Source organism: Balaenoptera ricei, chromosome 16 (assembly GCF_028023285.1).
Source record: "Balaenoptera ricei isolate mBalRic1 chromosome 16, mBalRic1.hap2, whole genome shotgun sequence".
Lineage (NCBI taxonomy): Eukaryota > Metazoa > Chordata > Mammalia > Artiodactyla > Balaenopteridae > Balaenoptera > Balaenoptera ricei.
Genome location: NC_082654.1, coordinates 110,409,749 through 110,436,813, shown reverse-complemented (window position 1 = coordinate 110,436,813; position 27,065 = coordinate 110,409,749). Strand labels below are relative to the sequence as shown.

General features: G+C 47.0%; 1 protein-coding gene across 2 annotated transcripts in view; it reads left to right on the top strand.

The window, feature by feature from the left end:
* LOC132350918 (uncharacterized) overlaps positions 1-27,065 on the top strand; it is a 276,781-nt gene that overhangs the window by 210,366 nt on the left and 39,350 nt on the right. For both annotated transcript variants that reach the window (XM_059900516.1, XM_059900517.1), the window contains exon 3: positions 23,615-23,730. In XM_059900516.1, coding sequence (XP_059756499.1) covers positions 23,615-23,730 — 116 coding nt within the window. The remainder of the gene's footprint in view (positions 1-23,614; positions 23,731-27,065) is intronic.

The following is a 27,065-nucleotide window of genomic DNA, read 5'->3' as shown; positions in this document are numbered from 1 at the left end:
CTACTAGAGAATGGACTTGAGGATATGGGGAGGGGGAGGGGTAAGATGTGACAGGGTGAGAGAGTGGCATGGACATAGATACCTGGGCTGACTTTTTGCACATGCGCTTTCTCTCTTTTTTTTTTTTTTACTTTTACTTTTAATTAATTAATTTATTTTTGGCACATGCTCTTTCTTTTTTAAATTTTAATTTTTTGCACATGCTCTTTTTTATTTTAATTTTTATTTATTTAGTTTTGCGCATGCACTTTCTTTTTTTAAAGATTTTGATTAATTTATTTATTGCACATGCTCTTTCTAATCCTTATAAAGACATTGCAGGGTAGGTGCTATTGAAGGATGGGGGGAGAACTAGCAGAGAGGGCAGGGTCCCAGCTGGAGGGAAGAGTGAATTCCAAGGCCCCGAAGCACAGGTGTGCCCAGTGTGTTCTAGGCATAGCAGGGTCAGTGCTGCAGGGTCAGGGGATCAGGGGGAGATGAGATGAAGTGACAGTAGTCGGTGTGTGGGGACAGATCGCCGTGTGCCCTGGAGGCTGTCCCGAGGACTTTGCTGTTCTCTGAGGGACGTGGGAGCTGCAGCAGGGTTTGGAGCAGCGAAGTGACCCAATCCAGTTTAGGTTTTAACAGTGTCCTTCTGGCTGTTGGACTGAGACCACACGGAGGGGACAAGGCTGGAGGCAAGGAGACTGATTAGGAGGCTGTGAAAATAACCCGGGGGAGGGGGACGGTGGCTTGCTTCGGGGCTGAAGCAAGGTCAGGCTCTGGATATTCTCAACAGGGAGCCGGTAGGACCTCCTGACAGATGGGATCTAAGGTGCCAGAGAAAGAGTTGTCCTGAGCAACTGGGAAAATGAAGCTGCTGTTCCCTGATTTGGGGTGATTGGGGGAACCGGGTCTGAGAGAGAAAATGAGGAGCTCTTTTGGACAGGTTACGCTGGAGATGCCAATCAGACGTTCAAGACGGTTGGGTCTCTGAGTCTGGGATTGAGGGGGGAGATCTGGGCTGGAGATATGACTTTGGTATCATCAATGGAAGAAAGGTGTTGACAGTCAGGATCCTGGAGGAGATCATCAAGGCAGGAGGAAAACCCAGCAGGTGCGCTGTAACCAGGAGAAGAAGGAGGTGAGGAAGGAGGGGGCGGGGAAGGGGGAGAGGAGCTATTTCAAGAGGAAGGGGTGACCAGCTGGCTCAGATGACGCCAGGAGGTCACATAAGATGAGGACTGAGATTCAGCCCGGCTCCGTGCGGGCTGAATCTCACGGTAGACGCAACATACTGTGCACTGCTTGGTCCCTCAGAACTTGATGGATGATGGAGGCTAAAAACTGAAAAAAAAAAAAAAAAAATCGCAAGCCCCAGCCCACAGTCTAGTTACTTAACATTGGGTTTCCCTAAACCACCCCTGCGCTCCCCAGGCCCTGCAGGACTCCCTTCAAGTTCTTGAACTGACGGGCTTCCCGCCCCGAAGCGGGTGCCTTCCTGAGAGTGGAATGGAAAAGGAATTATTCCAGAGGCTGTTATATCATAATTGCCCTAGAAGACCTTCAAGGAAGACTTTTGCAAACCTCCCCCTTTTTAAAAGAGAACCGTGACTCTCTAATTCCTCTGTTTTATAATTTAGGGTTTACAGATAGTGCGTGGAGTTTACCTGCCCTGGGATTTGACCTATATTAGAACATTACTGCACAGCCCAGCGCATGGTACTGGAGGAGAAATCCCCAAATAAGGTGGCCTGAACAAGGGTGGGTTCGGTGGAAGTGACCACCGGAGAGGAGGGATTCTGGGCCAGGCTTGGCTCTGGATTGGCCACGTGATCTTAGGTACATCATGGATCACATTTTGTTCATCTGTTCAATGGGAATAACTCTGATTCCCACTACACTTACTTCACAGAGAAAGGACCCAGTTAATATACTGCAAAAGCATTTTGTAAAGTGGAAAACCCACGTAAATGCTGTTGAATGCTGAGCTCCGGGCCTGGCACGTAGTAGGGTGCAATCACTGGAAGCTATTCTCAACTCATCTTGTGCATTTTACGTGAAACTATGAAAAGCACGATACATCTGAAACACGCTGGGGAGGGGTGATGGGTGGTGAGGGGTGGTGAGCACATCTTAGGAGTCTGGACTTGTCCACCACTGGGAGACTTTTTATTGGTCTAGCTCCTATTCTACAGAGGAAGGGCTTAGGATGCCCACAAATGTGGATTTCTCCCTTGCTTACCAGCATAGCTCCAATTAAGATTTCTACTTCACTGGTCCTTTCCTCAAGGATGCTAAGGGAATTCACTGCTGCTCCAGTGAAACAAAGCATCAATATTGCCATCACCACCAGCATCATTGTGGCCATCAGGATGGTTGGCAAGGCAACGGGTTGGCACCACTAACGGGCAGCACCATTAGTCCTCTTGATGCCTTTTCATGATGGACAGTTCTGGAACCAAAAGCATCCACCCTTGAGAAGCTCACTTCATCAGATCTGCCTCAGGCTGCACTCCCTTCACCCCTTTCCCTCCTGTAGTAGTGTGTGGGGTGATGCCTGCCTCCGAAGGAAATACAGATGACATTCCTAGGTATTCTGAAGCTTTGTGTGAACGTCAGTGTTCCCTTTGTGTTTTGCTACTGCCCTTTCTCCCTGCCCTTTAGGTCCTGTGCACTTGTAGATTTTTCCTTTTCTGCCCAGCTTTGGACCATTCATTTGCTTTTGTTCCGGGAGAGGTGTGTCCTCTTGCTACTCACCTCCCTGTTCAATTAGAGATGACTTCTTACCCCCCATATCCACGCTCACCTTCTTCCACGATAACCGAAAGTGGGCTGGGCACACGGCTGTCTAGTTAAAGACCCCACTTCCTAGGATCCCTTGCATCATGATAGGGTCATAGGATTAATTCCTGTAAATAGAGTTCATGTTAAAGCAGCGTGTGCAACTTCTGGGCCTTTCAGGGAAGAGGTTTGTGCCTCTCATTCTTCTACCTACCACTTCCTTCCAGCTTGTTGAAATGTGGACCTAGTGGTGAACCATCTTGGACTCAATGGATGAGGGCAACATCCTTGAGATGACAGAGCCACAAGATGGAAGGCACCCGTGTCTTGGCTTAAGAACTCTGGACTGCTTTACACTTACACCGATGTGTGAGAGAGACACGAAGTTCCAGCTTATTTAAACCCTGTTATTTTGAGAGTTTGATGAAGCTACCTTCTCTTTGACTGACGCAGTGGATTGTAGGTTCCCTGGGGACAGAAAGCATGGTTTGCTCACTATTGGGTCACTGGGGCTGGCACTAGGGCCTGGCATATAGTATATGCTCAATAAATAGTTGTTGAAAGTATGAAGGAGTTATTGTTCTATTCCAGCATCCTGACTTCCGCTTTCCAAAGACTGGGAGGCTCTTGACCCATTGCTCACTTGGACAACAATGGCCTCTCTCTCACGGGCCAAGTATGGAACGTCCCCAGGACATGAAAAGTCAAAGAGCCCCCGTCCAGCTGAAGGACTCTTTGGGAGTATGAACCTCTAATCAAGCTAGAAGATGTCACCTTCCTTTCTGCTGAGGATTCATGTGACTCCTCACTCCCCGGGGTCCACATGACTTCTCAGCTCCATAGAGATGGTGTCTCATCCATGCGGGAGGCCCATTTGACAGTCAGAGAGTTCCAGCAGAGCTAGGAGGCCCATCAGGTACACCTGGAGCCGTGAGGATCAAAGCATCCACTAGGGCCTTATAGATTTTTCAAAGCTCTGACCTTCCCAGGGGGCAGCAATCCAGAGTTCTGGCCTCTCTCGGCCTGAGGTTCTTCTCGATCCACTGATTGAGTGTGGTCACTAATTGCCTGTTCTGCAGGATTTTCCTGCCTCGAGCCTTTACTTCTGACTGGGCCAGCCCATGAACACCAGCCATATATCCCGATGCCCAGATTAGAGAGACCACGAGTAACCTTTTCAGCCTCTGCAGACTAACCCAGCCTGTGGTGATAGTGCTTTACCCTCAGGGCCGTGCGATCCTGTCCCCTCTGCATGAATCCTGCTGCCCCCCCCCATCCCACACTTAATCTGTCACATCTTGCTTCCATGTCACTTCCTTGCCTTATCAGGAATGGGTCTCCCTCCAAAGTGCGTTCAAGCATCCTTGCTACTCTGTTTCCTTCGTTAGACAGTGAGCTCCAGTGACCAGGTCTGTGTCCTGGTCACTTACCTTGGTGCCTGGCTTCTGGGAGTTTCTCACTAAATATTTCTTGAACAAAGGAGGAGACACACGAGTGTCTTTCTCGCCTAGTAGGACCTTAACGCTACCCTTGTTATGTGGCCCCAGCCCTTATTACTGGTGAAAAATACTTTTAGACTCTTGATGATTTCCTTGTTTGCTGGTCCATCCCCGAATCCAGTCCTCTGGTCTCTCTGCTGATTCCCAGCACCATAGCGCAGCTCCTTGCCCTAAATTCATACCCTCATGGCTGTCACGCTGCCAGGAGTCTCCACGCTGACCAGTCCCATCACCTGGAGTCCTGACTCTTCCGTGCAATTCCCGGCCCAGCCTGCCTCCTCCTAGGTGCATGCTGTTTCTATCTGAGGAATACGAGAGGGAGCATGTTACTGAGGATGAGAGTAAGGCCAGACTGTGACATTCCCAGCAGGTCTGAGTCTCGGGGCGCGTAACACCGCCCTCCATCCTAAACAGATGACGGGTGACTTTTATTTTTAATTAAACTTTTCATTTTGAGATTATTGTAGATTCACATGCAGTTGTAAGAAATAATACAGAGAGATCTGTGTACCTTGTACTCAGCTTCCCCCGTTGGTAACACCTACGCAATTATCATACAATATCACAACCAGGATATTGACACTGAGTCAGTCAAGACAGGGAATGTTTCCATCACTACGAATGTGTCTCATGTTGGTCTTTTATAGCCACACCTACTTCCTTTTGTAAAAAAAATTATTTTTTATTGAAGTATAGTTGATTTACAATGTTGTGTTAGTTTCAGGTGTATGGTAAAGAGATTCAGTTATATATATATATGTATATATACACATTCTTTTTCAGATTCTTTTCCCATATAGGTTATTACAAAATACTGAGTAGAGTTCCCTGTGCTATACAGTAGGTCCTCGTTGTTTATCTATTTTATGTAGAATAGTGTGTATCTATTAATCCCAAACTCCTAACTTATCCCTCCCCCTACTTTCCCCTATGGTAACCACAGGTTTGTTTTCTATGTCTGTGGGTCTATTTCTGTTTTGTATATAAGTTCCTTTGTATCATTTTTTTTTTAGATTCCACATATAAGCGATACTCCTTTTACTCACACCCAGCCACCCCCCATCTTTAACTCCCGACAACTGCTAACCTGCTCTCCACATCTATGATTTTGTCATTTCAGGAATTTTATTAAAAATGAGCCATATGGTGTGTAACCTTGACTTTTTCACTCAGCATAATTATCTGGAGATTCAACCAAGTTGCTCCATGTGTCAACAGTTTGTTCCATCTGATTGGGAGTTTGGGGTTAGCAGATGCAAACTAGCTTATATAGGATGGATAAACAATAAGGTCCTACTGTGTGACACAGGGGACTATATTCAATATCCTGTGATAAACCATAATGGGAAAGAATATGAAAAAGAATATATGTATGTATAACTGAATCACTTTGCTGTGCAGCAGAAATTAACACAACACTGTAAATCAACTATACTTCAGTAAAATATATATAAAAAGATAGTTTTTCCTTTTTATGGCTGAGTAATATGCCATGATACAGATGTACCACAGTCTGTTAAACCAGTCACCTTGACATCTGGTTGTTTCCAGTTTGGGATGATTACAAATGAAGCTGCTATAAACATTCATGTACAGGTTTTTGTGTGAAGATGAGTTTTCATTTCTCTGGGATAAATGCCCTTTCCTCATCCAGCTGAGCATTTGGGCTCTTTTTTCTTGCCATTGATGAGCATGTCCAGTGAATGCAAACTAATATTACTATTAGCTAAAGGAAAACATAATTGAGAAGGGCAGTCTGTTGTCCCTAAATTGTATCATCGATTCCAAACTAAAGATGAGTGATATTTGTATTACCTTTTGTTTGTAGATATCCACACCTCTTCTCCCCCTCTTAAGGATAAATAAAAATCGGCTGTGTGACCATCATACATACATCACATTTATTAAGCTGTCTCCCTAACAAGTTAGCTAAACTCTTGGGAACGAAGAGTCATGCCTCAGACATCATGGGCCCCATGACATCTGATTCATTGGACCCTTCCATATTTTCACGTGTTTACACTCTAACATAAAGTAATAATGTAATAGTGCTCTCATCTGCAAAATTAAAGATCCTGGCACATTACGCACGGGTCATGCTTTGGGTTGTCTTTCTACAGGGTTGATGGATTTGCATGGATCTGGCCCTTCTATCTCATTCCGTCCTGCTGGGGACCAGTGGCTCATCTTCGAGGCAGATGGCCAGGGTTAAGGGTGGAATCTGAGGCCATGAGATGGAGTGAAATTAACTGCTCCCTTCACATGGGGATTGAACCCCTGACCTTCACCTCATTAGCATGGCACTCCAACACAGCAATTCCCAACCTCAATTTTATATCACCCCAGGGTGTTTCCACTTATCTCAAGAGGGAGCTGTGGAATTCCCTAAACAAAATTCATTTTAGTTCGCTTTCATTTAGACATTAAATACGGACTATGCAGGCAGTACTTTGCAGGAGTGCAGGAGAATGGCTGATGTGAAAAAATGAAGCCACCGTGATGCACTGGTACCCAAACACCCCGAAACACCTTCTCTAACCCACTGAGCCAGTCTGCGGAGGCAAGCGTCTGTACATTAGTAGCAGACATGGATGGCTTTTAAATTATGGGGGGAAAACAGCCCACTCCTACCAAACATCTGCATTTCATAGGGACTGTTTCATGGGGTCAGCTGGGCGCACTCTGACTTTGCCTGGGCCTGATGGGCCCAGCTCAGCTCCCGTCCAGCCAGGCTCTCCTTTTTTCTTCCTAGAGTCTGTGATGTTTTGCACAGTCTTAGGAATTTGCTGCAGGAACAATTTGTGATTTATTAAGATAATAAATTGGGCTTTGTTGTCGAGGCTTCTTCCTGGGTCAGTACACAAGATTTATCACTCCCATGCCCGCTCGGGGAACATGTGGCTCAAAGGGTTCCAGTGCCTTCTGGCCACTGGCTTATTTTGGAGGCGCGCAGGTGCTTTGCAGGGCAGGCCGGCAGCCTAAGTGTAATGCAAGGGAAGGAACAGTGGGAATCAGTTATTTAATAAACATCTTCAAAACTCTTCATGGTAGTTTACTGATAAGAGCCATAGGTATTTATTAAAGGATAATACTTCTAAAAGACTTTCACATACATTATCTTATTTGTTTATCCTTTACACACCTGTCAAGAATTACTATGCTTATATTGTTGATGTGCAAACAGATTCAGAAAAACTGAGTGACTTGCCCAAGGTCACACAGCTCGTAAATCTTGGATGTAAGACCAGCTCCCATGGCGTCTCATATCCTGTATCCTCTTCACTATATTACTCTCAGTTTATCATCAACATCCATTTGCTTTTGGCAAGAAAGGGTCTAGTATCTCCATTTTGCAAGAAGAACAAATTGACACAAAGATGTACTTAAATTTTTGGGCTCTGCCTCTCTTTTTCTGATGGCATTATGTCCCTTTCTTGTTGAAGGGCAAGGAATTCTTTTGCAGACTAATTTCTGCTCTCAGAGTCCAGAATCTCCACGGTCACTGTCACTACCATGATGGTCATTTGGCTCCAGTGTGGCCTCTGCATCCAACGGGGGCTTACACTGGCTACTTTGGGGCTGGGAGGAGGAAGCAATTGGACAGTTCCTTTGCATCTACTTAAAATTGCTCTTTCAACTCCATGGTCTCAAGGCCCTGCTGGCAAAACACTCTCCTTCCCAGTCCTTCAAGGATGGCCTTTTTGTTCTAGATCTTTCTGAACAAAGTCTCATTCTGTGAAATTCTTCTAATCCAGTGAGCTTGGAGCACACTTTCTCAATTGGGCCCTTAGACACACGGCTTCCCCCCAAATGATTAATTTCTCCAAGGCACATTCTCTTCCCCACCCAGAAGAGAGTTTGACCTCCTCTGAACACCTCTCCATTCATTGTCTAGACTTTGATTGGAACTTATGTTGTAGTAGGAATCTGTCATTTTTATTTATTTTTTTAAAAATAAATGTATTTATTTATTCATTTTTGGCTGCGTTGCGTCTTCGTTGCTGCGCGCAGGCTTTCCCTGGTTGCGGCGAGCGGGGGCTACTGTTCACTGTGGTGCGCATGCCTCTCATTGCGGTGGCTTCTCTTGCTGTGGAGCACGGGCTCTAGGCGCGTGGGCTTCAGTAGTTGTGGCTCGTGGGCTCAGTAGTTGTGGCTCGCGGACTCTAGAGCACAGGCTCAGTAGTTGTGGCGCACGGGCTTAGTTGCTCCGCGGCATGTGGGATCTTCCCGGACCAGGGCTCGAACCCGTGCCCCCTGCATTGGCAGGCGGATTCTTAACCACTGTGCCACCAGGGAAGTCCCCAAAACTGTCGTTTTTAAACTGCCCAGTATCTACATCCTCTTCCTTGAAGGAATTCACTGTGGGGCACAGAGCAGCCTGGGCAAAAGCATAGGACTAAGCTTGGCCCAACCTGAGTGAGTGCGAGATGACCCCACTAGGATGCCAGCTCCGTGAAGGCAGACAGTTTGTCTTTTGGGTTCATGCCTGAATCTCCTGTTCTAGAACAGTGCCAGCCTCCTCCTAGATTATTTATTCAGTGAATAAGCTAACAATGCAAAGATGATGAGATTAGAACTGAGAGTGGCCAGAGTGGTGGGGACAGCCCAGTAATCACAGCTGTGTCCATTGATGGCATAAGTTTGTCTCTACTTCCTGGATTCCTTGGTTGAAGACCATTTACTAAGGCTGCTCCTTTAACCTCCCCAACAATTCCATTTTCTGCTTAAGTTATCCAGAGTTGGTTTCTAAGGCATGCAACCTAGAAACCTGATGGATATTAATTGGATAGGGTTGATTAACCATGTATATACATTTTATCTAACTTAGACTGTAAACTTATGGAAGGTACCATATCTCATTGTCCTGTAGAACGGTGCTTTGCCAATAATGACAAGGCATGTTTGCAGATGGTGACGAGGAAGCTCTAGTATCATTTTCAAGGCCAGGCATCTGAGAGGTTGGGTGTTCAAGGACCGTCTTCTCTATGTGCACGTGCGTGCACATTTACACGCTCACACACGCGTGCCTTCTCATTTCTGAGACACCATTTGCAAGAGGCCATTTGGGTAATGCAGTGGGCCCACTGAATCCGGAAGAAATTCAAGGCCGTGGGCCAGCTACACCACGGAAACCCCACACTCAGCCAAACGTTGTCATTGGCAAACCAAACCTGAAAGCTGTCACCAAATTCTGGTCCCTGGCAGTCCCAATGCAACAATGTGCTGAGAGACAAAAGAAGTAGAAGCCCAAGTGGAGATAGCCAACGTGTCTTTTCGGGCAACCAGCAGATTGCACAGAGGGTCAGCACAGACACCGGCAGAGAAGAACATTCTCCTGGCAGGACTTCATCTCCAAATTAGGCACCGCTTCAGAGAACCTCAGCCTCATACCTTATGGGGTTTATTTTTTTAAAAGATCTAACATTTGTTCTTAGTTATTCTTAATAAATAAGTGTAGCACCATTTATTCACTCACTCACTTATTCGTTCATTTTTTCCTTCATTCAATGCAACCTTTGTCATCTATGTGCTGGGCCCTTTCTCTGGCCCCAATTGATGATAAGAACTCTGGAAATCAGGTAAACCCTTCTCACCTTTGCATCCAAAAGATGAAGAAACCCAATGAGACAGAGCCATCTCCCGCGGCTCATCGATATCAGAACTTAGACTAAGACACATATTCTAATTCTTTTTTTAAATTGAAATATAGTTGATTTACGATGTTGTTTTAGTTTCTGGTGTACAGCAAAGTGATTCAATTTTATATATACATATTCTCTTTCACATTCTTTTCCATTATGGTTTATTGCAGGATATTGCATATAGTTCCCTGTGTTATACAGTAGAACCTTGTTGTTTATTTTATATATAGTATTGTGTATATGTTTATCCCAAACTCCTAATTTATCTAATTTATCCCTCTTCCTCCTTACCCCTTTGGTAACCATAAGTTTGTGTTTTATGTCTGTGAGTCTGTTTCTGTTTTGTAAATAAGTTTATTTGTATCATTTTTTTTTAGATTCCACATATAAGCGATATCATATGATATTCGTCTTTCTCAGTCTGACTTAGTTCACTTAGTATGATGATCTCTAAGTCCATCCATGTTGCTGCAAATGGCATTATTTCGTTCTTTTTTATGGCTGAGTAGTATTCTATTGTGTACATATGTACCCCATCAGATATTCTAACTCTTAATTCTGAGCAGTAGCTCCTGCACAAGTAATTACTGAGAAATACTGACTAGGAAAAGTACTCTTACCTGGCAGATAGTGTTATTTTAGTTTGTAACTCTCAAGATACTACTATGGAAGTGTGCAGTGATTTTGCAGGATGGCTTTGAGTTACCTCATGGTGTTACCAATCATTCCAAAATTCTCCAAAAAAATCCATTTCAGTTTGAATTGCATAATATATCATTTAGCTGGATTTCCCCCAGGTAGGGGTGTGAAGCTGCGGTAGAGGACATTGTCTCAGCATCATGTGCAGGTAGGTAGGGCCCATGGCTACAAATTTCCAGGCTCTGGGCCTGAACAAAGTAGGGGCTTGATAACTTGGGGTGGATGGAGCTTGGAACTACCATTAGGACAGCTTATCCCATAGAAAAAGAGAAACTTGGGTAAAAAAGTGGGGTTATCCCAAGTGGGAAGAGTTACCAGAGATGCGACCGGGTTGAAGGATGGTGTTCCCAATTTGAATGATCATCAGAATCCCTTGGGGTTCTTTTTACAACTACAGATTCCAAGGCCCCTCTCCTTAAAGATGTTATTCAGCGGATCTGGGTTGAGGCCAAGGAATCGGCGTTTTTAGCCAGACCCCCCCAGCTATTTTTTTTCTAATCAGGAAAGATTTAGTTAAGCTCTGGGTTTGAAGGTGTCGCCTCTCAAAGTGGAGAAGCAACTTGACAAAGCCAGGTCTCAGAGGGGGTGGGGGTCTGTCCCCAAAAGGCACAAACCACAACCAAGCCTTTTAGAAAATGGGAATTGGCAAAAAGCAGCTGTGGTCCGTATTTCATGATGACTTCCAGAAAACAGCCGAGTCTGCAGATCCCTCTTCATACGCAGGATGAGAGCTCTGTATGCGCCAGGCCGTCACGGCACCCACATTATTATCCAGGTGCCCCAGTGAGCCATTCCCTATGAATCCCCCATCACCCAGAGTCCCAGCTAGGGTTTCCCTTGGACTCTCCCTTCTCGGGGACTGACAGTCTGCAAGGGCTGCTGCCTGCCCCCCATCCCTTTTTCATTAAAGTCCCAGCTCTACCGACCTCCTCTGGATCAAATGACTACATTTCCCCATCTTGGGTCCTCCTGGGGACCTGGCTCTGGGTCTCCTGTGGGGAAGTCAGAGGCATGAGCTTGTCTGGGACGACAGAAGCTGCATCTGCATCTTCATCGCGACCACACCCCCCAGCAGCTAATCCCTCTGTAGGTGTGAGGACCACTAACCTCGAAAATTCCCAGGTTTGCTGCTGAATAGTGTGCCCAAGAAGGCAACTGGCTGCTCTTGCAAGCAGCCAAGCCCAGATAATCCCAGAAGTAAACAATGAAAGAGCTGAAATCCTTTAGAGTGATAACAAAGCAGCTACCATTTATTCAGCCATCCTCTGCTGTCTCTTTTTGTTTTCTTTATAAATTTATTTATTTATTTTTGGCTGTGTTGGGTCTTTGTTGCTGCGCACGGGCTTTCTCTAGTTGCGGTGAGTGGGGGCTACTCTTCACTGCAGTGCGCGGGCTTCTTATTGCGGTGGCTCTTCTTGCTGCGGAGCACGGGCTCTAGGCACGCGGGCTTCAGTAGTTGTGGCTGGCAGGCTCAGTAGCTGTGGCTCGCGGGCTTAGTTGCTCCGTGGCATGTGAGATCTTCCTGGACCAGGGCTCGAACCTGTGTCCCCTGCATTGGCAGGTGGATTCTTTACCACTGCACCACCAGGGAAGTCCACCTCTGCTGTCCTTTTCACACACATTATTTCATTTGTATCTCAGAGCAATCCTTTGAGGTGGTTGTTATTATACCCATTTTATGGATGAGGACAAACTCAGCATAGTTAAGTAACTTCCCACTGTCACACAGCTAGCTAGTAAATAAACTTTTTAAGATTGAAGTAGAATGGACATAAAGAAAGCTGTAGTGTGCTACTTAATGGATTATCACAAATGTGAACTCACCTGTGTAACCATCATCCAAAACAGGAGTTAGAATATTACCAGCGTCAGAGAAATCCCTCCACGCCCTCTCCAATAATCACCTCTTCCCCGATGGCAACCATTTTTGTCACCAAAGATTAGATTGCTTGTCTGTTGATTTTGTGAAAATGGAATTGTACATCATGCATTCTTTTTATCTGGATTCCCCCCACCCCAACTCAGTATTATGTTGGTAAAGTTGATCTAATGTTGTTAAGGATGCAAGTAGTTTTCTCATTTTTAATGCTGTAAAAATTTCCTTAGTATACATCTACCACAATTTATTTATACATTCATCTGCTGCTGGTCATTGGGTAGATTTTAATTTGGACCTATTACAAATAATGCTGCTTGGAACATTCTTGTATATGTATTTTGGTGTATACATTTCTGTGTGGTATATACCAAGGAATGGAATTGCTGGGTCATAGTGTGTGCATATGTTCAGCTTTAGTAGATACTGATAGTTTTGCAATGTGGCTGTACAAGTTCATGCTCCTAACAAATACTGGGTTGGCCAAAAAGTTCGTTTGAGTTTTTCCCTAACATCTTTCCGGAAAAACCTGAACGAACTTTTTGGCCAACCCCTAATAGCTATGAGATTTTTTTTGGGGGGTGGGGTGGGGAATCTACATTCTCACCAGCACTTGACATTGTTGGTCTTTTTTATTTTTGCCATTCTGATGAGTGTATTTTACCTTGCGTTTCCCTGATGACTAATATAATTGAATACATTTTCAAATGTTATTGGTCATTTGGATATCTACTGGCCTGTGTGGGTCTTTTTCCCATTTTTCTATTGGGTTGTGTGTCTTTCTTGGTGATACGTAGGAGTTTTTTGTGTTTTCTGGATATGAGTTTTTTGTCAGTCATATGAATTACAATTATCTTCTTCTCTGTGGCTCCCCTTCTCATTCTTAATTTTTTTGATGAAAAGAAGATCCAAATTTTAATATAGTCTAATTTATCGATGTTTTCTTTTTTGGATTCTGCTTTTTGTTTCTGTTGTATAAAAATAGAGACTACATGACTACGTATGTAGAAAATACAAAACAGTTTATGGAAAAACTGTCAGAATTAATAAGTAAATCAAGCAAGGTTGACTTTTTTTATCGAACAACTTTGTTTTATTTACTTACTAATTCTGACAGTTTTTCTACAAACTATTTTTTATTTTCTACATATGTAATCATGTAGTCTATAAATGATGTCAATTTTATTTTTTTTCTTTCCAATTCTTAAAATTTTATTTCTTTGCCTTGCTTTATTGCAAAGGCTAGGACCCCCAGTTCAATAATGAATAGAAATGAAGACAGGGATCCTCCTTTTATTCTCAATACTGGGAAAAGGTATCAATATCTGAACATTAAGTATGATATTTACTAGAAATATTTTTGTAGCTTCTCCATCCTATTAAGGTATCACCTTTCTATTCCTAGTTTCTTAAGAGAGTTCTTTTTTCCTTTTACTGTTACTGAGATTAATTTTAGCAAATGATTTTTTCAGAATCTATTGAGTTGATCAATGATTTTCTTCCTTATTCTGTTACTATAGTAAATTATATTAATTGATTTTTGAACATTGAGACAATCTTGCATTCCTGAAATAAAACCTATCTTGGTTGTGATGTATTATCTTTTTCATACATTGTTGAAGCCAATTTGATAATATTTTGTTTAGTATTAGCATTCATGTTCAGGAGAAAGAAATGGCCTGTCATTTTCTTTCCCAGTCAGACTTTGATATTGAGTTGATATTGCTCTCAAAAATGAGTTGAGAGGTCACTTGTTTTCTATTCTTTGAAAGAGTTTGTGTAAGATGAATGTCATTTTGTCCTTAAGTATTTGGAAGAATTCACTGGTGAAGCCATCTGGTCCTGGAGTTTTCTTTGTAGAAAGATTTTTTATTATGGATTTCATTTATTTAAAAGATATAAGACTATAAATTGGTTCAGAACAGCCTCTTATTTAATAGCTGTAGGCTATAGTGTGATGTCTTCTTTTTCATTCCTGATATTGATTATTTGTTCCTCATCCTTTTTTAAAGAAATTAGTCTTGTCAGGAGCTTATCAATTTCATTAGTCTTTTTAAAAGACAATTTTTGGCTTTGTTGTTTTTCTTTGTTGCATTAGTGTTTTCTACTTCATTCATTCCTGCTGTTGACTATTTCCATCCTTGTATTACCTTAGGGTTTAATTTGTTGTTCTTTTAGTAAAATCTTAAGATAGGAACTTGGTTCATTTTTTCTTCATCCTTTCTTCTTCTCTAATGATGCATTTAAGGCTACAAATTTCTCTTAAGTGTGCTTTGGGTGCATCCCATAAGTTTTGATGTTTTAGTTTTACAGTAAGTCCCCTACATATGAACGAGTTCCATTCTGAGAGCATGTTCGTAAGTCCAACAAAGTTAGCCTAGGTACCCAACTAACACAATCGGCTGTATGGTACTGTACTGTAATAGATTTATAATACTTTTCACCCAAATAATACATAAAAAACAAACACAAAAAATAAAGAAAACATTTGTAATCTTACAGTACAGTACCTTGAAAGGTACAGTAGTACAGTACAACAGCTGGCATACTGGGGCATGTTCACATCTTTGAAAGTTAGCAACTTGAAGGTTCGTATGTAGGGGACTTACTGTATTATCTTTTCATTAAAATATTTTCTAATTTCCATCGTGATTTCTATGTTGATTCATGGGTTATTTAGAAATGTATTGCTTTGTTTTACATCACATTGATCTAATCAAGGACTGAGCTCTTTAAAGATGATTTGGACTTTCTGCAGGCTGACCTCTTTCTGGATCATGCTTTTTTGGGGACTTTCAACTGAAAGTCTGAGGTATTTAACTTGGCTCTCCCCCCTTGCTGGACCCTGAATTCCTTTTTTGTGACCCCAGCCCCATAGACGCCTAGAAGCTCAGCTCAACTTCTCAGCCACTGCTTGGGAATTGACAAGTGCAGAGGAGAAAAGCAGCTGGGACTCCTCTCTCGGCTCATGCTTTCTTTCTGAGATTTTTAGCTCCTTAGTTTCTCACTGCCCTGATGATTTTTTGATGGCTTCAACTAGATTGAAAAAATACATCTTGTCGATGTTTTCCAGTGTTTTCGGCAGGAGGGTATTCTGTGACGAGTCAGTCTGCCGTTACCACCAGGGAAGATGCCCTAGAGGCAGGATTTGGGTGCAGGTCCCTGCGCGCCCAGACCCAGAGCTGAAGCTGCCTCCTGGCAGGTGGAGCGGCTGGGGGAGGGGAAACGCAGAGTTCAAAGGCAATGTGAAGCCATCCTTGCTGCTCTCCTTGATCTTCCTCATTATTATTGATCTAGTCCTTTGGATTAAGCATTGCCATTTATCTAACCTCAGTTTTAAAATGTGCTAAATACAAATTTTCTAATGTCTTAATAGAATTCATCTTTCTTGGTTACTCACTTTCTAATGTTTGTTCACAGGGCCTCTGGGGCCCCTGCTACCTCTTTCCCAAGTTCTTCCTTTCCTGGTCTGAAACCAGTATGGGAGGGAAACAAAAGTAGAATCAAATTGTCCTGGAATACTTTACCTCCCTCAGTAGACTTGGCTGGCCCCTGAATGGAATCTCTTGCACAGGTTCACAAGGAGCTGTTCTTAAGGCTCTCCCACAGCGGTTTCTTTTCTGTCGATGTGAATGCCATGACCAGCTACATCTCCGTTTTTCTCTGGCTGCCAGGAAGCCCAGAGTGTAGAGTGAAATTTATGGTTCAACGCTAGCAGCTACATCAGTGCCCTGAGACTGAATGTGACTTTTCTTCCCTGGCTGGACTTTCCCCTCTTATTTCCTTCTTCCCCTTGCTCTGAATTTTCTTTATTTCTCTATATTTATCCTGTGATTGTTTCTTCCTGTGTGTCTTTATATGAAACTTGAGTCACTTCAATTCTGCCAATCTCTTCTGTCAAATTGGAGTTTCTATTTGTGTTTAAAAATGTTCAAGTCTGGAGACATTTGATAGACAGTAGAATGGATCTTGGAGATACAAAGATATGGACAGTATTGCAATTTATGGTAAAATTGAATTTTCGTGACTCTTTGCCATATGTATTTTAAGAGTTTTCATAACTCTATATCTCTTGATTTATGGGAAAGACACTTTTCAAAATTAAAATTAATAGACAGTGTTCTCTGATTAACCAGGAGTAAAGGTAGATGGATGAATCTGGCCATCCTGCCCACCAAGCATGAAAACTTGAAGAGCAATTTTTCAAGTGCATGGACAGATTAAAGAATTTACAGGGACTTCCCTGGTGGTCCAATGGTCAAGATGCTGTGCTTCCAATGCAGGGAGCATGGGTTCGATCCCTGGTTGGGGAACTAAGATCCCACATGCCTCGCAGCCAAAAAACTAAAACACAAAACAGAAGCAATATCGTAACGAATTCAATAAAGACTTTATAAATGGTCCACATCAAAAAGAAAAATCTTAAAAAACAAAGAAGAATTTACGCATCAAAACCAGAAACTAAAATGTTATTACTCATTTTTGCAATAGACCGGTATGGAAATACTATGTGTTTTTCCTTTTTTCCAAAAAGTATATTCATGTAACTAAAATGTAATTAATGTAATTATAGGTACTAATCCATTACATTTGTTCGGTACTAGAATATTTACTGTATTTTTAAATTTTTCTGATCGTCATAACCATCTGCAGCAAGGTCAGAAGAAGACTCTCCACTTTTCTAACCATTATTATTGTTGTTGCATCTATGATTATTAATAAAAATAATGTTGTCATATAGGAGCAGGGGTGATGCAGTGTCCTGCCTGGGGGTCGGTCCACGAGGCCTGCCACCAGGCACCCGGTAAGGGCTGAAGAAATAGCTGCTAACCTGTGTTCTGGCGTCTTGACACTCCGTGTCTGCATTCTGTGTCCCGCATTCTGCTTTCTCAAGGATAAGGCAGTTCTCTGCACATGGTTCCTCAGGCTGATGCTTTAAAATTTCATCTGCCTTGGCCTTTGTTATCGAGTTCAGTGTCCTAGCAAGTCCACGCAGGGCCTGGCCAGGGCAGGCTCTGCGTAAGATGCTTTCTGTGTGTCATCTCCCAGCCAAGGAGCTCCACTCAGCTGCCTGGGCCACACGCTCAGCCCAACCCCTTCTTACTGTGTGGTCTTAAAGCAGGTCACTTCACGCCTCGGTACCTCTCTCGGTCAAACCCAGGTAATAATATTTCCCAAATACAGAAAGGGTTTTCTCTATGCCCTGTGAGCTCCTCAGATGGAGCGCGCCACGGAAAGGCCCCGTGCGGCCTTGGGATGGGGTGTCGCCGCCATGTGATTAGGTAACGTGAGATGCTGCTCATGTCTGGACTCAATGTGAGGCTGTCACAAAGCCCCGGGGACTCTCGGTGACACGGAAACCCTGCCGTAAGCCGGGATTGCCTTACGCTCTCATAAAGCACACCAGAAAAGAGCAGCAGGGCTGCCTAACCCAGCCCTCAACCAACACTCTCATCTGATTTCTTCCGCCGGGTACAAGACGGGTAAGCAAGACGTGACCCAGTTACAGGTGACAGGAGCAAAACCAACACTCCCGGCCCACTGAGCTGGGGGAAGGGCAGCTTTCCCTGCAAAAGGCAGCAGCTCCCCAGGAGGAAGCAGGCCAGACTGGGCAGGGCTGGGCCTTTTACTGTGCAGAGAGGGGCAAAAATCAACAGCGATCGGATGCTGAGTTCCTACTAGGTGCCCAGAACTATGCTAGGCATGTCTCTCTCCTCTGAAACCGCCAGACAGCTGTATTAGATCCTATCAATATTCTAAAGACAAAAACAAACAAAAAACCATCCACTCAACGTTATACATTTTTCATCATGATGGAAGCTTACCCATTTGGGTCCATAATCCCAAGCCTGAAATTTTGGCCTGGGGCCTCCTCACGGATCCTGAGCCTTTAAGACCACACAGCCTGGGTCTGCAGACTGCAGAGGGGAGGCTTCCTTTTCTCATTCTGATGCAGACCTCCAGAAGTGGCCCTGCAGCCACACGCAGCCTCCCTCCCCCCGGGGTCTTGGCTAGGTCTCCCTGAGCCTGACAAACTTTTACCCAGAACTCTCTGATCCGGGTTTGACTAATGAAATCCAAATCCCAGTGGGTTCACTCATCTGGCTGCTGTGTTGCAGGCAGTCAAAGGCAGAGTCTTGGTTGTGTTTTCTTTTGAGCTGCTTATAAACTTGGGGGGGGGGGGGAGGGTTGGGGGAAGGGGTCATAAGGGACCCTGGAATCAGAGAAGATGAAGGAAATTATCTTCTTGGCTTGGGGTACTCTGGGCATCTTAAGACAAGGATGGTGTGCTTGGAGAGAGGGGAACAGATTGCTGAAGGATTGCCCTTGGGGAGAGAAGAGGGAGGGTCCCTGGGACGGGCTCTAGTGTCACAGCCCCTGTGGCCCTCTAGAGGCAGGGGCTCCCAGAGATTCCAGGTAAGAAGACATCTCCCCTGCCTGGTGAGGAATTTATTGTGTCAAGTGCTGGGAAACATGCTTAGTTGAACTGACACTCTACTGCTGAGCGTGTGTGTGTGTGTGTGTGTGTGTGTGTGTGTGTGTGTGTGTGAGAGAGAGAGATCTGTTGTTATGGAAACCATGGAGAGAAGAGAAGCAAAACGCTTTAGATGGGAGCTGTGTTCCCCTGGAGTCTGTGTGCTCCGTGCTGATTGGCTGGGCCCTCCAGAAGAGGTTGCATATTATTCGGGAAGCTGTTGTTGCCCAGAGAGCCCTGGGCTGACTTGCCCCCTCGGGAGCTGATGTTTAGGGAAGAGTGGAAGCAGCTGGTTTGTGGAAGCATCAAACAACGTGAGCTGTGGAATCCTCCAAATCCCAAACGTGTCTGGCCAAGCACCCTTTCTTCTAGATTTCAAACTCCTCTGCGTTTCAAAAGCAATTTCATTTAAATGGCTTATTCCTCTTACTCCTAACCCTTGGGAAGCTACAACTTGCAGGCAATAAAGAGGGCTCCCCGAGATTCATTCAGTAAGTGTGTTGTGAGCCAGATACAGGGCTGACAGTTGCACGCCATCGGGGGTGTGGTAGACCAGAAGTCAGACGTCTGATTCCCTGCAAAGAAACACAATATGCAGGTGCGGGGCTCTGCAATCCACTGGCCTAGGTCTCGAGGCAGATGATTTTGCAACTTTCTATTTCTTACTGAGCCAGCATTGTCTGTTACTTGGGATACATCATTGACATGCGGGGCCTGGGAAGTGTGTCGGTTTATCTTAACATCTCTGAGGAAGCCATGGGGCCTTCTTCCGTAAATCCTTCTTGAATGGATGCTTGCATGAATGAATGAATGAATGAATGGGCTCGTTGTGTTGGTCACGAGCAAATTCAGTAGTTTCCTGCCACCCCGCCACTTCCACAAGGCGCCTCTGGAGATTCCTTGCAAAGAACGTGGTACTGGACATATGCTTATAATGTTTCCCTCTGTCATCCTGTGTCTTGTCCAGACTCTAGGACCTCTGTGAGCGAGGGGCAGGGGGGAAACACTCAGAGAAAAAACCCACTGTCGGAAGATTCTGCTGCCTCCAGACATTAGGAAAACCGCTGGTCTAATTCATTCGCCATGGTGACTGTTTCATCCGCAGGACTGGCGCTGCCTGTATAGCTCAAGTCTGTGAAGGCTCCCTTTCAAGTAGACCGGCTGCTTGGCGTTCCCGACTGACAATGTGGAGGGCAGATGTGGTATCCTCTTGGAACACACTTGTTGGCGAGCCACGAAATCCAAAGGCAAACCCCACAAAATCTAACCAACGTCTTCTTGTTTTCAGATTTCCAGATCTGAGTACCCATCTGGTTCCTTCGTTAGGATCCTAAGACATCTGGGGACCAGCTATGGAAGGAACTTGCTGATGTTGAGTGCCTGTTAGATGCTTGCATTGTGTTAAGCCCTTTCCCATATGTTATCTCAGAGAATCCCTCACAAAACCCTGCCAGAGTGGAATTACTATCCCCATTATACAAATGAGAAAACAGAAGCTCAGAGAGGCTGAGTTCCTTGCCCAAGGTCACATAGATGGGAAGTGGTAGTTCCTGAATTTGGATCAAGACAGTGACACCCTCAAGGGATGGTTTGGGAGGGTTTCCATCCAGCCATCATCTTCAACAGCTGCTGACCCCGCACACCTCTCCCTCCCGCCCTCACCAAATAAACACACAATCTAAGTAAAAGGAGCATGCAGGGGACAGAATCAAAGTTTGATATATGTTGCCCTGCCTGCCACCTCCCTTTCCGTGGGATTGCTCCCCAAGCCCTGCCTACCCTGACATCCTGGAGTCCACACTGAATCTAGATTTGTCTGGCTCCGAAACCATCTTCTTCCCAGCACAACCAGGATGCCTGTCCTCTTAGATTCCTACCAAGAAGACCTTTATTTTCTGGAAAACCTTACCCGGAAGAGCCAATCAATCAGTGGAGGATTCTCCTAATGGAGCCCGGTTCCAGCATTTCACCAGCCCGCCCGAAGTCACCGGCACGTTAAATGCCCTCCGCCTTCCAGGGTACCTGATTCATTGCATCTGGCGGGAAAGCATCGCTGGCGCGAGGCGGCACCGGGCTAATGATGTGGATTGGAGTTCCAATTTACTCTGAAACATCCACTGGCCAAGGTCCAGTTCATTTTAGGTTCCAACGAATTTTATTTCAGCCTCTACACGTAGAGACCAGAGGTGTTTAATGCGGCTGTCCTGACACAGGCCACTCCCACCCATCCTGGATGTGTGAAATGGACCCGCGGTTGAGGTCAGCCACGGTCTTGTATTCCAGAAGGAAATTCGTTTTGAGAGATTAAGTGTACACAAGCCAACATCTTGTCACGGACCAGCTGGAAAATACAGAAACGAGCTAAGATTCCAGGATTTCAGAATCGTAAACAGGTATAAATATTTCTACCATCTCCCCTCCTTCCTTCAAGAAGGTTCTACCTAATACTGCTAATAACAGACATTCGTAGCTCTCTTTATAAACTGCACAACGTACGTACACACGGAACTCTGCTTCGACCCACAAGTGTTATTGTTCCATTTTATAGATGAGGAATTGGAGGCACCAGGAGGATGAGGGCCAGTAAGTCATGGACATGACAGGCTCAGATCTGCACATGTCACACCCAGCACTCTTTCCATCAGATCCAAAGTTATTTCTTTCACTCCCCAGTTTCTCCCTAAAGGGACAAAGAGTGGATGTGATTTTTTGAGGAGCCTTGTTAGTTTCACGGGCCTGGAAATTTGCCTCTGCCTGACCAGACCTGGTGCTTCAGAGTTTAGCTTGATGCTCAGACACCACCCCTCGATCCAGGAATGGGCATAGCCTCTAGAGAAGAGGTGGCTTCTTCTGGGGACTCACTCATATGCCAGGTCATCTGAAGATGCCTGGTCGGCCATTATGCAGTGGGGTGGAGCAAGGTTGGAGAAGAGAGAGCCGGTGCCTGGGCTGAGCGATGATCTCTGTCAGCATCATTTAAGGATGCAATTACCAGTATCCTCAAGCATCCATCGGTCCAACGGGAGTCCGAGAAGGTGGCAGTGTGTGAGGTGACATTCGGGCCAGCGGAAAGTCTTCCAGACCGGATGGCTTTCTGCCGAGGCTGTCTTGGGACTGCAGCTGTGGGCTACTTGGAGCACCCTCCCAGGACCGTGAGGCATATCAACGCAGCCAGGGAACTTCCTGAGCCACCCCGTGGGCTGCTCTCAGTGTGGACCCACTCCTGGCAGGGGCCTCTCCAGGGCTGGTGGCTGGGACTCCCAGAACAGCAGCTGAATCAGGCTGCATGCTCGCTGGAGCAGGGTTCGTCCCCTCTCTGCAAGCTGCTCTTGCCCAGGCGGAGACAGGGTGCCATCTGCCATCCTGGGGGTTGCCAGGTAAGCAGTGGTCCCAGGTGCAGACGCTACCTGGCACCCCAAGTATATGGGAGGCCCCCGATTCCTGCACTTCTCGATGCTCGGGCAGAGGCCCCCAGAGGCCCCCTCCTCGGCCTACCTTTCACCCCAGGAGCTCTGCTCCTGAGACAAGCACCCCTTCCTCCTTCCAGCCCATGGGGTACTCTTCTGATTTCAGAGCCCTTTCACTGCCAATGCTCCACGTACAATGGGTGCTCAAGTGCTCAGCAAATAAGCGACCCAGTAACTCAGATCACAGCCATACAATTCTGTGGGATGGGTATGATTATCCGCATTTTTCTGAGGAGGGGGACATGCTTCTGGTTGACGGCCTGCAAGTTGCAGAGATGGGAATCAAACTAAGATTTCTGCTTTCTGATCAGATTGCTTCCCCTTCCCCGCCCTGCCCATGTATGAGGCATCAGCTCCAGTGACTGTTGGCTCTACAAGGACCCAGATGCATTCCTGGCCATCTTGCCCCTGACATGCCTCAAGTCAAGATACACAGCAGATTCTGAGAGGCTTGTGAAACAGCCCCGGGGAATGGCTGCGATTCCAGGGAACCCTCCTGGTGTGTTCCGTGTGGGTAGAGGCTGGCTCAGCTCATTGGGGCTGGGCCAGAAGGTCACCTGCGGAAGGAAGGGGTGACTGGCCGCAGGCTGGTGGAGGCCCAGGAAACGCCCCTGGGCGTTCCCTAGAACTGCTCCAGGGGCCTGAGGCTGGCTCTCAGGAAGTGCCCTCCTCTTCAGAGTGGGGTTCTGGACCAGCGTCCCTCCCTTGCTCCTTGCCGGCCCTCCCCCCTGGTCCTCCCAGAGCCAGCTCAGCCCCGAGCACACCGCATCCTCTGGGGAGGCAGCCCCACCCAGCCCGGCCTTCCGGTCCTCCCAAAACACCATGTGCATCGGGGTCCCCTACACGCTTGCACGTGGGGTTGGTCAAGTGTGCTTCTTCCTGGCGTGGTTTCCTCTTCTGTTTGCAGTTGGAAACCCTGACCACGCAAGTGACTGCCACAGCCCACTGCAAGGGGCACTTCCTTGCACAGTGGGGCTGGGGACAGGGTTTGGGGGTGGCGGTACTTTTCCAGCACTTGTGAGCTTCATTCTGGTGGAGTAAGAAGGTCTTGCCAGGTCCTCTGAGACCTGGAGAGAAGGTCTCTCCCGGGAGGGAAGCCAGCTTAGAAACCTGGCCTGTCTCACTCACCCGTCTTTCCCCTCTGCCAGAGGGAGGCTTTGGGCATCCTTAGATCCTCTTTCTTTGCTTTGCAGGGTGTCCTGTCATTATCCAGCCTGGTGTCCAGATCAAGCACACAGTCCCTGGAGTCAGAAGTGTTCCCAGCGTGGGTCAGACTAAGTGGTCAAAGCCCAGCAGCATCACTTACGAGGTTTGTCACCTCGGGCGTGTTCTTTAACCTGCCTTGGTTTCCTCACTGTAAAATGGGGGTGAGGACAGCACTTAGCTCGTCGGGTTGTCATGAGGATTAAATGAGTTAACGCACGTGAAGCTCTTAAAACACAGCCTGGCACCACTTGCTCTCACTGCTGTCCAGTTGGCTTTTCTTTCGATTGGTGTCCACTGTGCATGACTGTTGGACATTTGAGGTCGTCAGATTCCCAAGAGCCAGGCAGGCTGATTCACCTGCGGTGTGTGTGTATGGTGCCTTTTCTTCTTTCTGGAACTGAGTGACGTCCCCCAGGTTTGTCCACTCGGAGCGAATGCAGCATCTTAACCCCCTGCCCCCAGGAGAGAGGCATTTAGCAAACAGACAAGAATTCCCGAGACCCTCGAGGCCACAAAGCCACATGCGGTTTGCACTGGCAGGAATGGGTGTGGTCGCTTGCTGTTTGTCACACGGCCAAGTCGTGGGTCCCCGCAGCCATCCCGTTTGCTGCCCGGGTGGAAGGTCGGCATGTCTAGCACCCTGCGGGGAAAGCTTCCCTGGGGAGACCCGGAGCGCCCTGGCTTTCCCGCCTTTTAGGCGCCCTGTGTGGCCACTGCGGGTGAGTCAGTCCCCGGAGCCCACCACTCAGCTGTCCCTGGCCACTCGTGCAGGCCAGGGTGGGCCGTCCTGTAGAGAAGCACCAAACCTGCCCGTGTGCCAGGCCGGTGCTGGGGAAAGCCAGGTGACTTGAATGACGTCAGGTAGCCAGGCAATCGAAAGATACCAAGAGCGACACCATGGACACAGCCGTCTGGTGCTCAGCTATAAAATGTGGGCCGGGTTATATGCCGTCAGCATTGCATTCAAGCAAAGAGGTTGGAAAGCTGCGGCCCTGGCACACGTCCCTCCCCCGATGCCTGCGTGGCAGTGGCCGCCTCTTGGAGGGTCGCCAGCGCCGAGCGTCTCCCCACGACGCGGGCGCCTCCCCTCTGGGCACTCCGGCCCCGGCTGTGAACGCGGAGCCCTCAGATGTGCTCGCTGCTGGTCCAGGGATGTGAAAGGCGCGGGGGAGGGACAGGCTTCAGGCGACACGGGTGCTGCGGCTGCAGCTGTGCCGTCTGTCGGGGCCGCGTGCTCGGGACACCCGCGCTGAACCGAGGCCGCATCGTGCCTGCTGCGGGGCCAGGCAGACCTCTCTCATCCAAGTTCACGCGGGTCGTCCCTTCGCCCTCTGGCCTCATGGCGATTGTGTGAGAAGCCTGAGAGGTCACAAAGGGTCCTGGCCTGTAAATGACCTCTTAAGAAGGCCATCTTGATGATGACATCAATGCCAGGAGTAACGACACGGAAGGTGACAGCAATAGCAACGACCGTGGTCAGGGTCCCCCAGAGCACCAGCGGTCGCGTGCTTCACGGCACCATGGTCTCAGACCAGCGTCCCCCGCGATGCCAGGTCCCAACCGCTCACCTTCCCTCTGCAGTCGAGGAAACTGAGGCTCAGCTAAGCTGAGCGTCTTGTCGGAGCCATGACGTGAGCGTCTGAGCTCTGATTCAAACCCAGGCTTGTCTGAGGCCTCAGCTCCCCCATGACGGCGGGGGGTGGGGGGGGTCCTCCTTTCTCCCCCGGCGCTCAGGGTTCTGATGACAATCACATTTCCAGGTGAGTCGCACGAAGGTGGCTCTTCTAGCTGTTTAATGGGGGAACAGGCTCCATCGCCTGGCATCTCGTGTCTCAGGAGTTGGAATTAAAGGTTCCCTTCACTTTGACACTAGGCCGCTTCCCCGCTCCTGCTGGCTTTCCTCCTTAGAGAAGAGCCATCTTTCACCCCCCATAGCTGCTATTTTTCAAACATCACTTTTAATTTGGGGCACCCTCTCTCTGAGAGATTGCAAAAATTAAATCGTTTTTAAGCAACCGAACAACACTTGTGGGGTTTGTAACAAACTTGTGAAATTTGCGGAACTTGGCGGTGGAGGTTCTCTCGGCGGATTTCCCTGGGGTCCTGAGAACCTTCACATTGGCTCTCAGTTCTCTCTGGTTTAGGGTCGATCTTGCCAACTGGGGCCCTGCCGTTGCATCTTGGACCAAATTCTGAGAATATTGAGGGGCTGGGGGCAACCCCCAGTCTGGGTGTCCAGCTCTGACTTTCCTCTGTCATTGTGGGCAGGTCAAGAAGACATTGGTGGGCAGGGGTCCCTCCACAGAGGGGGTCACAGGGCCAGGCTGAGGAGGGGGACACAAATGAGTAGGCAACCTCCCCGTGTGAACGTGCACGCTCTCCCCTCCAATCAGATGACTCCAGGGTCCCCTGAAGGGTGGGACCACATTCTATTTTATGCCAGTTTCCTCTCCTCTGCAGAAGGCCCTCTCCACTCAGGGAAAAAAGCAGCAAGACAATTTCCGTGCATCAGCTGTCACCGGCTTGTATTGTCACGGTCTAAGCTGAGTATGCCAGGCTGCATGTGTTTCTGGCTCCTCCAAATTCTTAGCTGGAAACTCAGCTTCACGTGGTCAGGACACGGACGGTGTGAGGCCAGCAGGATGAACTGAACTTTATAACTCACGCTTCCCTGCTGGACAGGGCCTCTGACATAACAGGGAGCCCTCTCTCTCTGCAGGAGGACTTACGGGAGCAAGGGGCTAGGTGGGCTTGTCCTGGGGATTTAGAAGGCGGTACCCCTGTATTTATCTAGAGCACCTGGAATCTGGGTGCTAACCCCGTCTCCACCCTTTACCGGCCATGGACATTGTACGGTTTCCTCATCTGTATAGCGGGGCAAGTATTAACATCACAGAACTGTCATGAAGATTAAATACACATGATGTGCTTAGAACCATGCCTGGCAGATAGTATATGTGTATTATATCAATTACATTATTATGAATGAGAAACTGTCTCATGCTCGGTGAGGCTCACAAAGGATACTACAGACCACCCTCCCAGAATTGTGGCCCCCAAAGATGTCCCCAGCCTCATCCGCAGAACCTGGGAAGGTGTTAGGTTACATGATGAAGGAGAATGAAGGTGGCGGAGGGAATTAAGGATGCTTATCTGCTGACTTTAAGACATGGAGCTCATCCTGGATTCTCCAAGTGGACCCAGTGCAATCACAGGGATCCTCGAAAGTGGAAGATGGGGGGGGCAGAAGAGGAGAGTCCGAGGAGATGTGAAAGATCGGGAGAAAGGTACCAAGAGATACGTCGAAAAGCTGGAAGGGGATGGACACATATGCTCTCCTGGAGCTTCCAGAAGGTCCGCAGCCCTGCTGTCCCTCGGTTTTAGTGTGATGAGACCCGTGTCAGGCTTCTGTCCTATAGAATGGTAAGGTGATAAACG